The sequence below is a fragment of the Carassius gibelio genome, chromosome B17 (genome assembly GCF_023724105.1).
Source record: "Carassius gibelio isolate Cgi1373 ecotype wild population from Czech Republic chromosome B17, carGib1.2-hapl.c, whole genome shotgun sequence".
Taxonomy (NCBI): Eukaryota; Metazoa; Chordata; class Actinopteri; order Cypriniformes; family Cyprinidae; genus Carassius; species Carassius gibelio.
This window is the reverse complement of record NC_068412.1, coordinates 2,328,628-2,340,801: the sequence shown is the minus strand read 5'-3', so window position 1 is coordinate 2,340,801 and position 12,174 is coordinate 2,328,628. Positions and strand designations below refer to the sequence as shown.

At 35.9% G+C, this 12,174-nt stretch overlaps 1 protein-coding gene across 1 annotated transcript in view; it reads left to right on the top strand.

Moving 5' to 3' along the window:
* Nucleotides 1-12,174, top strand: part of znf292a (zinc finger protein 292a) — a 39,331-nt gene that overhangs the window by 16,531 nt on the left and 10,626 nt on the right. The window contains exons 4-6 of the mRNA XM_052579833.1: nt 2,043-2,178; nt 2,323-2,525; nt 10,657-10,793. Coding sequence (XP_052435793.1) covers nt 2,043-2,178; nt 2,323-2,525; nt 10,657-10,793 — 476 coding nt within the window. The remainder of the gene's footprint in view (nt 1-2,042; nt 2,179-2,322; nt 2,526-10,656; nt 10,794-12,174) is intronic.

Below are 12,174 nucleotides of genomic sequence, written 5' to 3'. Positions count from 1 at the left end.
AGTACTAAAAGGCGGTATCTGTACTTTACTAGAGTATTATTTTTTTCTCCTACTTCCACTTTTACTTCGGTACATATTTTCGCTGAGTTTAATACTTTTACTCCGATATTTTTTTTATGTGCTGCATCGTTACTCGTTACAATTATGATGTTACGAATCATTCCATTACAAACCACTGCCAGAACTGTAGATGGCAGGTTTGATGAAGCTGGCACATCATTGAGCGAATCAAGCGATTAAGAAGACTGCGCATGCTGACTGAAGAGAGAAATGAACACCGAACCGAGCCAGATAATGACTCGTTCACGAGTCAAGAACCGGTTGCATCGGTTTTCGGATGACCAGTAACGTTAGTTCTTTCTGACAGTTCGATTCAGTAAACCAGTTGAAGAAAACAGTTCACCGATTCTTTTGCGCTCGATGCAATGGCGTCATTGGCGTTGACTGCACATTGGCTCATAACATTAAGAATCAGTTCAGAATCAATCACCAAAAGAATCAGTTCGGTTCCAGACGCTCTGTGTGTCGGTTTGCTTCACGCTAAATCACACATGCGCAGTATCATCAGCTCATCAGTTCACGAATCGGACGCGTCTGACAGAAACGGTTCTTGACTCGTGAACGAGTCATTATCTGGCTCGGCTCGGTGTTCATCTTCATTTCTCTCTTCACATCAGTTCAGTCAGTGTACTGTTTGAGTCAATGAATTACTCCGGGATATTGGTTTGTTTTAACTCAGAGGGAGTGTCAGACACATTAAACAAGTTAAGCTTAATTCATCTGTGGATTAATGCGTATTGGAGACGCGAACTGTTTAAAACGATTCAGTTCGATTTGGTGAACTGTTTCAAAAAGATCCGGTTACATCGAATGATTCGTTCGCGAACCAGATATCACAAACTGCTTTGTTTTTAACTGTCTTACAACAGACACGGAAGAGAAGACAATGCTGAATAAAGTCGTAGTTTTTGCTATTTTTTGACCAAAATGTATTTTCGATGCTTCAAAAAATTCTAAATGACCCTCTGATGTCTTATGGGTTTGAAACAACATGAGGGTAAGTTATCAATGACATCATTTTGCAAATTGGGCTAACTAACCCTAGTAACCGTTTTTTGTTTACAAGAAGTTACAGTCAAAGGAATTGTGATTGTCCTTTAGGTTAATCATTTGAAATAGTAAAAACAATATGTTCAAACTTTTGACTATTTTCTTTAATAGCTACATAACACAATACTTCTACTTTTACTTTCAGTACTTGAGTATTAAATTTTAAAATAGACTACTTGCAATACTTAAGTACAAAAAATGTTGAATACTTTAGTACTTCTACTTAAGTGTGGTGCTTAAAGAGCACTTCTACTTCTACTCAAGTCACTTTTTTGATAGAGCACTTGTACTTTTACTCAAGTATGGTTCTCTAGTACTTTATACATCTCTGTTCATAATAGTTCATAATAATCTCTCTCCCATCTGTGGCATAGGACGTACTCCCCAGTAGGATAGAGTATATAGAATGGCCAAAAAAATCCACCAATCAGTACTCTTAATATTTTAATAACATATATGCATTAAAATTAAGTACATTTGTACTTTACTGAAGTAAAAGTTAACAGGAATTATTTCACTGGAATAATGTTTCATTAGGCTTTTAATCGACTACAAGGGATGTTAGTAATTTTGGCTTCTCAAATGCTCAAATACTTTTAATGCACCATGTCAAGTTAAAATAAATTAAAACCTGTCTCAGGATGCAGTGGACATTTACATTCATTTGTGTCTGGTTTCCATCCATAGATTACAAAATATATGACAACATTTTTTGTGTGTAATTCTTTTGCATGTTCGACTTTGAATGTCTAACTTTTAATGCATAGTTAAAGTTTTTTTTTTTTGTGTGCAAGTTTTAATATCACAATAAAACCATAATTCTTTGTGGAATTATTGTGTATTTATTTTATCCTTGGGCTTGGCCAGTTAGATGACCCTTTATCACCACAGTGCTTGTGTTAAGAGTGTGTTTTTGTTTTCTTTTAATCCAGATGGCTCATGGTATTCTTCAGGCACATGGAAACTCACAGTTTCACACCCTGTTGACTCTAGCAGAGGAGAATGGTGTGTGGTCCAACGCTACGCTGTGTAACATTCTCTCAGCTGATATCACTAATGTACAGAAAGGTGAAATGTATACTACTGTCTTTAACATTCTTATTTAAATGTTCTATTTGTTCTTATTATCTTATCTCCATATTTTGGTAATAACTTTAATTTATAATTGTACTGCCATTGTTGTTAACTTGATTGAATGTGCGTCTTCCATAGTACATGAGTTTTTATCTCGAGAAGGACCAGAACTACTTCATATGCGTTTAAAGCACCTAATAAAACACAAGCATATGGAAAAAGCTGCAAGACTAGCTAAGACATGCACAGAGTTTCCAGAATTTGGAGGCAAAAAGAACTTCAAACAAATCTACCTCGTCTGTCTGTGTGAAATAAAGCCGCAAGAAGAACTTATGCAGGAGGTAAGGGTCTTTTGTCTACTTTGCATTGATGGTTAAAGTTTATGCATATTTTGAATTTTATTTCGGCTCTTTCACATTTTTTGTTATATTTGAAATTATAACCAGGATATTTTCTATTTTATAGACTCATTATTTATTTAATTTATTTTTAGGTCACCTCTTAGGGTCCTTAAAAGGCCTTAAAAAATGTGTTAAAAAAAAAAAAAAAAGTAAATGTCTTCCAGGCAATAGTCATTCTATTATAATTTTTTCCTGATTTTGCCAAGGATTCTGATATCTTAGTCAAATCCAAGTTATCCAGATATCTTGGCCTGCATGTTTCTGCATAATGTTGGAATCCCCATCATGCTTAAAGTGTGCTCCAAACCAATCCAACACTTTTGTTCATCATTGATACACAAATGAGGATATTTTTCCCTCTATAGACAGTCCATTCCACCAAAAACTTGAGGCTTCAAAAATAAATAAAAGTAATCCATATGAATTGAGCAGTTTAATCCAAGTATTCTGAAGAGACATGATTGCTTATGATGAAAATATTTAATTAATGCTTTTAATCTGTCAAGAACACTGATCAGTGCATCTACATCAAATATGGTAAACACAGACTTGATTGCTTAATGGCTTTTGTTTATGGAAGCATATGGGTAGCAATATTCAATTTGGGATGTAATATGTAAAATGACATGCATTTCTGTATTTACATTTATTATTTAATTATAAAATTAATTAATTCTAGGTTGTAGTATTGTATGAATATTGTCCCACTGATAAATACAGTGCAAATAGTTCTGTCTCTTTGGATAACAGTGAAGTGGAAATAAAAATCAATAATAGACTGATCAGTTCCTGTCTGTAACATTTACCACTCTCATCTGTTAAGTCATAAGGCATTAGGTATGTGTGACATTAATAAATAATGTGACATTAATAAATAATTGTAAAAATTAATATAGTAACATTTCTGAAATAAAAATAGTAAAATTAGCTCTATGCTGCTCAGTGCTCCTGTAGCCTACCCCAAAGCGCCCTCTCGCGGCTGTAGACAGTAATGTTTTCTCTTGGTTCTGAATAAATGCGACTTATAGTCCAGTGTGACTTACATATGTTTTTTTTCCTCGTCATGACGTATTTTTGGACTGATGCAACTTATACCAAAAAATACAGTTAACTTTATTATTATTATTTATAATTGAGTAATTATATAATAATTATTATTATTATTTATAATTGAGTAATAGGAGTAATTGACATTGACTAGAACTTTAATGTTTCACAAAAATTCAGCTCAGATCTTCAGACTCGTCTGACTCGTGTTGCTGTATAAATGGCCAGACTGACCTTCCCCAAAAATTTTATTTCATAAATTTAACTATATTTATTTCTACTTTACTGTTATCCAAGGAGACAAAACTATTTGCACTGTATTTATCAGAGGGACAATATTTATACAATACTACAACCTAGAAATACTTTGCAGGTCTCAGCAGCACAAATTATGTGCCCAGCTACATCGGATTCAAATATTATGCTAATTAACAGTAGGGGTGTGACGGTTAGTATATAACCGTGAGACCGGCGGTTATAGTTGAACACCGTCATTAGAACTCTATAACCGCCAAAACCGTGTCATTAAAATATTTTTTACAAACATTTTTTATCAAAAATTATTTTCATTTTTTAGATAGGATCATAAGATACGCAATATATAGGGAGACATGGTTTTTACCACTTAATGAAGTTTTGTAAATCGTCAGACATGATATTTACCACTTCATAAAATTTTGCTTTGTAGAAAACCTTTCTTAAAAACGAATTTCGTTTTGTACAAATTTTATCTTAATTTTAATAAATGTTTCATCAACCAATTGCATGTATTTTAATAAATAAAAAGCAAATAAAGCAGACAATGATAACCGTGACATGGAAGCACCAGCGCGCCGCGTTCACTTGCACTGCACTGTGACCTAGAGCACATCTCATCGTAAATGAAACTCAGCGTAGGCCTATGCCTCATACTTTAGCATTAAATATCTTTGCTGCATCATTTCTAGAACAGACAATGGCTTTTTTTTGCGGCTCGCATCAGCAAAGCATTGCACCGCCATAGACCGCAAAACAAGCAGTGGATAGCGGGCGGGGATTTGAAATTTGCTCTATGATTTCCATGAAGCAAAAAACGTGGACGGAATTTCGAAATCCAGTCATGAAAATGAAACTTGCATTTTAATATGGACAGTTATGGAATTTGCCAAAGTTAGCATAAAATAATCAAATCAAATCTCCATATGGACAAGTATCTGTAAATGTTAAGCCGCAAAAGTTGTTTAAAATATAAATCCGTGTTCTGCGCGTCTCTGTGTGAATTAATGAATGGCAGAGACGTGCAGGTTTGTTTACTACATAGACTGAAGCGCATGACGCTTGCATTAATTTCAGTATCTGAGCTTCTGAGTTCTCTCTCCTTCAAGCGATCTGAACTTTTCAGCTCATCTCAATGGACACACAGCGCACCTGTATTTGACACTCTGTAAACTCTTTGTGAATGCGCACGACTCACCGTCACTTTACTGTTTCATGTTTTGCTCACACATGCAAAGAGAGAGAGAGCGAGAGTCTTACCACGCTTAAACAACACGCTATATGTAAACTATTCTTTGTTGTCTTCTCCTGTCAAAATAATGGATTAAATTTAGAATTATTCATATTCATTTTCGAACAAGCAGAAGACATACCAGTTTCTCCGGTAGTGGGCGGAGCTAATGGGCAAATGGCAATGGCTTTTTTTTGCGGCTCGCATCAGCAAAGCATTGCAACGCCATAGACCCCAAAACAATCAGCGGATGGCGGGCGGGTGCGGCTTTGAATTTTTTTTTTAAAAACGTTGGCGCGGATGATGAGTTTTGTGACAGATCTCCTTAATAAACGGAGGTCTGAAATCTCTGCCCCTTTACCGATCAGAGCGCGCGCTAACACGGAGTTAACCCGCTATCTCCAAGAACAACCAGTTGACTTGGAACCCCCCCGACGGTTATGTTATGAACCGTCACATTTGACTCACATCATAACCGTCATCACCAATTCTGAAACCGGCACACCCCTAATTAACAGTGAATGTAGTTTCAGACATTACAGTGCTTCAGTCGCACTGACTCTTATTCTGCATGAAAGAATGAAAAGAACGAGCTGAAGGTGGAGAGATTTGACAAATCAGATGAAAGCAGCTTTTCAGCTCCGCTCAGAAGTGCGAATGAAATATTGAAGCCATAAACCGAAATGATCAAAGCGTACACGGGCCAACTGTCTTGTCCATGTTCTCTCACTTGAATCCTCTTCTTGAGATTTGAGTCTCTTGACCTTCTGCAAGCCCCGCCTTGTTCACGCAGTGATTGACATGGTGGGAGGGGGCGGACACGTGATCGGCTCGAAATTAGTATTCATTTTACATATTAAAACTGGTGTATGAAATGGCAAATGAAAATTATGTATTTTCATTTTGCACCAAACGTTGCACAAATGTATTGGAAAATTTAAATGTAAATACAGAAAGGCATTGCCATTTTACATATTGCATTGTCATTTTGCATATTACATTCCAAATTGAATATTTCTACCCATATGCTTCCATATTTGTTCATCTTCGGGGCACAAATTAAGATTTTTAATATTCTCTCATCCTTGATAAATGCCCATGCATGAAGCTTATCAAATATGGAAAATATGGAAGCACAACTGTACTTTCTCGATGTGTGAGACAAACCTTATCAAGCTTCTCTTTTTAACATATTTGATAAGCTCTTTGTATGTGCATTGCTCAATGTTTCTATATGAATAAAAGCCACAAAAAAAAAAACAATTTTGATGCATGAAAGTTATAATAATGATATGTTCCAAAGATGAATTGACTTCTTTTGGGTTTAAAATGAAATGAGAATGAGGAAATCAGGGCTTCACGATTGTTTTTCCCCTTAAGGGAGGGCATTTTAAAAACATTAAGGTCCCAGTGAAAAATTATTGAATAATGTGTTTTTTAGGGATATAAAACGATATGTATGAAGAGTTTATTTGCAAAAAAATAAATTACTACATTTTTGTAGATTTTCACAAATCATGTATTTTGATTGTGCATTTCAAAGTAATATCACTTTTTTTCAAATTAAAGTTAATTAAAAGTTTGTTTTATGTAATATAAAAGTTGTTGTTTATTTTAAGTTTTTTTTTTTTTTTTTTTTTGTGTTACCTAATAAAACATATTATAGTATAATGAGCATACTCGCACCCTAAAGAGAGCAGCCAAAAAAATGGAGTGCAGCTGGAGGAAAACAAAACTAGAGGTATTTCGTATTGCTTGGTGGGAAAGTAACCTATCCTATAGTAAAACATTAAAAACTGCTAGGTCCGATTACTTTTCTTCACTTTTAGAAGAAAACAAACATAACACCAGGTATTTATTCAATACAGTGGCTAAATTAACAAAATAAAGCCTCAACAAGTGTTGACATTTCCCAACATCACAGCAGTAATGACTGTATGAACTACTTTACTTCTAAAATTGTAACCATTCAGCCGTCAGCTACAGTATCGCATCAGACAGTGCACTATAGACCCCCTGAGGAACAGTTCCACTCATTCTCTACCATGGCATAGGAAGAATTGTATAAATTTGTTAAATCTAAACCAACAACATGTTAGACCCTATACCATCTAAGCTCCTAAAAGGTGCTTCCAGAAGTCATAGATCCTCTTCTGACTATTATTAATTTTTCATTGTCATTAGGATATGTCCCTAAACCTTCAAACTGGCTGTTATTAAGCCTCTCATCATAAAACCACAACTTGACCTCAAAGAACTAGTTAATTCTAGACCAATCTTGAATCTCCCTTTTCTGTCCAAGATACTAGAAAAGGTGGTATCCTCAAAAATTATATTCCTTCTTAGAGAAAAATGGTATATGTGAGGATTTCCCGTCAGGATTTAGACCGTATCATAGTACTGAGACTGCTCTCCTTGGAGTTACAAATGATCATCTGATCTTGGTTGTATCTCTCTATTAGTTCTATTGGATCTTAGTGCTGCGTTTGACACAATTGACCACAACATTATTTTGCATAGACTTGAACACTTTGTTGGTATTAATAGAAGTGCATTAGCATGGTTTAAATCATACTTATATGACCGCCATCGAAGAGGTATCATATCGATCACAAGTGCAGTATGGAGTAGGGCTGCACGAAGTGTCATTTAAGCATCGATATTCGCGATGTAGGCTGTCGTAGTTGATCCGTTATTCATTAACTGTACAGGCAGCTGCTCCCCGGGCCCTTGCAGAATATGATTCGCGGATTAATTGCACAGTTTAAATCCTGTCAATTTAACAGAGCGCATATAAGAACGAGCAAAGAGAGAGAGAGCACGAGAGAGAGAGAAAGAGCACGAAAGAGAGCGAGTGCGAGAAAGAGAGAGCGCAAGAGAGAGAGAGAGAGAGCCCAAGAGAGAGAGAGAGAGCCCCAGCCGCGCGCACGCACACCTTCAGTCATCAAACAACACGAGCGCTGTCTTGATCTTTCCCTCGCGCATATTAATCAAAATCAATTGACACGATGGTGTCAAAAAAATAAAATCTGTGATGACATGTTTTCTGTTTTGTCAAATCTTGTGCGATATCCTAAACTGCAGAGATAATTACACAACACATGCTGTACACGTCTGATTCGCGAACTAATGATTCCTTTGAACCGATTCAATTTAATGAATGGTTTAAACAACTGACCTCTCCAACACTGAATTCACGAGATGTCTGAATTGGTGTATAAAAAAATCTGTAACACTTTACAATAATGTTCTATTTATTAAACTATTTAACTTCATTATTTAACATTTACTATTACTAAACTGCAACATTGTTAATTTCAACATTTAGGCTATAGCCTTCATTGTTGAAATCAAAAGTATTTGTTAACATAGTCAATGCACTGTGAAGTAACATTATCAAACAATGAACAGCTGTGTTTTTATAAACTAAGATTAAAAAAATATAGAAACAAAAGTATTGCTCATGGTAAGTTCATGTTAGTTAATATGTTAACAATACAAACCATATCCTAAAGTTACAAACAAATAATTTACTCTAATTTAAATAATACTCTGATGTTTAAATCATTTAAAATGAGAATGGAAGTGTGCTCACAGGATTTTTGTTTGTAAGAAAAAATTAGATTAGATTTCATATATTGAAGAAAAAAAAATATCGCAATGTCATTTTTTCCCAATATCGTGCAGCCCTAGTATGGAGTACCTCTTCGCGACCCGTTGAAACACACCAATTTGAAAAACTAATGGATGACGAGTTATTTCTTATTGCTAAATTCTGAAAAAACAGAAGTGTTAATTATAGGACCTAAAAACTCTGCATGTAATAACCTGGAACACTGTGTAAGACTTGATGGCTGCTCTGTCAATTCTTCGTCATTAGTTAGGAACCTAGGTGTGCTATTTGATAGCAATCTTTCCTTAGAAAGCCACATTTCTAGCATTTGTAAAATTGCATTTTTCCATCTTAAAAAAAATTCTAAATTACAGCCTATTGCTCTCAATGTCAAATGTAGAAATGTTAATCCATGCATTTATGACCTCAAGTTTAGATTATTGTAATGCTTTATTGGGTGGTTGTTCTGCACGCTTAGTAAACAAACTACAGCTAGTCCAAAATGCAGCAGCAAGAGTTCTTACTAGAACCAGGAAGTATGACCAAATTAGCCTGGTCCTGTCAACACTGCACTGGCTCCCTATCAAACATTGTATAGATTTAAAAATATTGCTTATTACTTATAAAAACTCTGAATGGTTTAGCCCCTCAGTATTTGAATGAGCTCCTTTTACATTATAATCCTCTACGTCCGCTACATTCTCAAAACTCAATTTGAGAACATATTGGAGAACAATTTGAGAACAATTTGGCAATTTGATAATACGTAGAATATCAAAATCAACTGCGGACGGCAGATCCTTTTCCTATTTGGCGCCTAAACTCTGGAAAAAACCTACCTAACATTGTTCAGGAGGCAGACACACTCTTGCAGTTTAAATCTAGATTAAAGGCCCATTTCATTAACCTGGCTTACTTTTAATATCCAAATCCGTTAAAGGATTTTTAGGCTGCATTAATTAGGTAAACCGGAACCGGGGAACCCTTCCCATAACACCCGATGTACTTGCTACATCATTAGAAGAATTGCATCTAAGTCACCCGGATCCAGTACGTATCCAGACCAGATGGTGGATCAGCACCTAGAAAGGACCTCTCTACATCCCTGAAAGACAGCGGAGACCAGGACAACTAGAGCCCCAGATACAGATCCCCTGTACAGACCTTGTCTCAGATGACCACCAGGACAAGACCACAAGAAACAGATGATTCTTCTGCACAATCTGACTTTGCTGCAGCCTGGAATTAAACTGCTGGTTTCGTCTGGTCAGAGGAGAACTGGCCCCCAACTGAGCCTGGTTTCTCCTAAGGTTTTTTCCTTCATTCTGTCACCGATGGAGTTTCAGTTCCTTGTCGCCGTCACCTCTGGCTTGCTTAGTTTGGGTCACTTCATCTACAGCGATATCGTTGACTTGATTGCAAATAAATGCACAGACACTATTTAACTGAACAGAGATGACATCACTGAATTCAATGATGAACTGCCTTTAACTGTCATTTTGCATTATTGACACACTGTTTTCCTAATGAATGTTTTTCAGTTGCTTTGACGCAATGTATTTTGTCTAAGGGTATTTTTGGGGCCTGGAGAAGTTTTGTCATGCCCTGACATTTGTGCTTTTTTCAGTTTCTTATAAATATCTAAATGGGTAAAGTCTAATCTCACTGTAATCAGCACAAACTGGGCTATAATAATATGTGAAATGCATGTATGTACATAATTGTGTTTTGAGAAAAAAAATATTATGCGTGAAAATGACTCAAAATGCGTATCCGCGTTAATCGACTCCAGAGGGTTATTAAAGTGCTATATAAATAAAGGTGACTTGATCGTGTGATATCACTGATCAAATATAAAATGTATACACACTCACACACACACACACCTAATTTATACCCTAAATTCTCTCCATTCTCTTTGGCAGATAAAGGAGGTAGACTGCAAAGAGGCTCTGGACATGATTTGTAATTTAGAGTCTGAGGAAGAGGAAAAGGGAGCTCTCAGCCTTTGTACAGCATTTTTCAAGCGCCAGCTTCTCAGTGGCGATGCTTATTGTGCCTGGTAAGCCTCTTGTTCTAACTCAAAATTGTCAGTTATTGTACATTAGCATGCACTAATTATGTTAAAGTATTTTTATATCTTGATTTTGCATGCTACAGTTTAAAATTTTTCTTAAATTTGTTTAAATTATTTACTTCTGTATTTTTAGTGGCACACTACAGTGTGTCTGATCATGTATTTCTTCTAAGCACATGAACACATTTCATTTACATTAATCTTACTAATTTATGTTAAGATATACACAGCGCACAGCATAAATGAGTACACCCACTCTAATTAAATATAAAATATGTATTTTCTTAAAGGGGTGGTTAATTGCGATTTCAGTTTTTTAATGTTAGTGTGTAATATTGCTTTTAGAGCATGAACAATATCTGCAAAGTTACGAAGCTCAAAGTTCAATGCAAGCTGAGTTCTATTAAGGGGTTCTATTATGCTATTAGTTTTTAATGTTGTTTGAACATAAAAAGATCTGCAAAGTTACAAAGCGCAAACTCCACTTCAAAATGAGATATTTTATTTAACAGAAACCACTTTTTTGGGGGGGTTTTTTGGCATATTTTTCGGGGTTTGTGGGACGAGACCTGGTTGAGCTTCCTTGGAGAAGGCAATGAGTGTTATCACTGTCGGAGACACACTAGCTTTCTCAATGTAGGCAAACTTAGAGTGGTTACAATCATCCGGGTTTAAAACGCATTCAAATTGATTTGGATACAATATTTACACTGAAGCTTGCAGGCGGCTATGGTAAGGGGTATGACATTTCCCAACCAGGCGCCGAGTGGTGCCAAACACAACATTCACTGGCACAGCTAACCAATCAAAGCACATTTCATATTTCAGAATGTGGGCCTTCATTTGTTACAGGAACTATTTGACCCGTTCATGCCAGACTGGGGAGAGGGGTGTTGTAATAATGTAAAATATGTGAAAACTAATGAACCTGACATGACAGTCTGTTCTAGTACACCCCCAAAACTAAATCAAGATTTTGTAAAAGAGGATAATAGGACCCCCTTAAAATTCTGGCAGTTTGATGTCTACGAAAACGGCTAGTAGGGACTACAACAAGTTTCTTCACGGGCTCTTGATGTAACAAACCCCACCTTCATGAAAAGCCAGCAAAGGGGGCGAGGCTATGGAATGATATTCTGGACATTATTCAAAAGGAATTGCAAATTGCATTTGTAATTACGTTTTAAATTTGTGGACGCATAAAATGACCTAATCCAAACGCAAATCGCGCATTACCATTTGCATTTTCGTTTACGCGAACGCACAGAGTCTGACAAATTTAAAATGGAAATGCAAAGTCTATTTGCAATTGTGTTTCCCATATCTTACGAGCTATGAGCCTGTCATATTTAAATAGCAATATAAA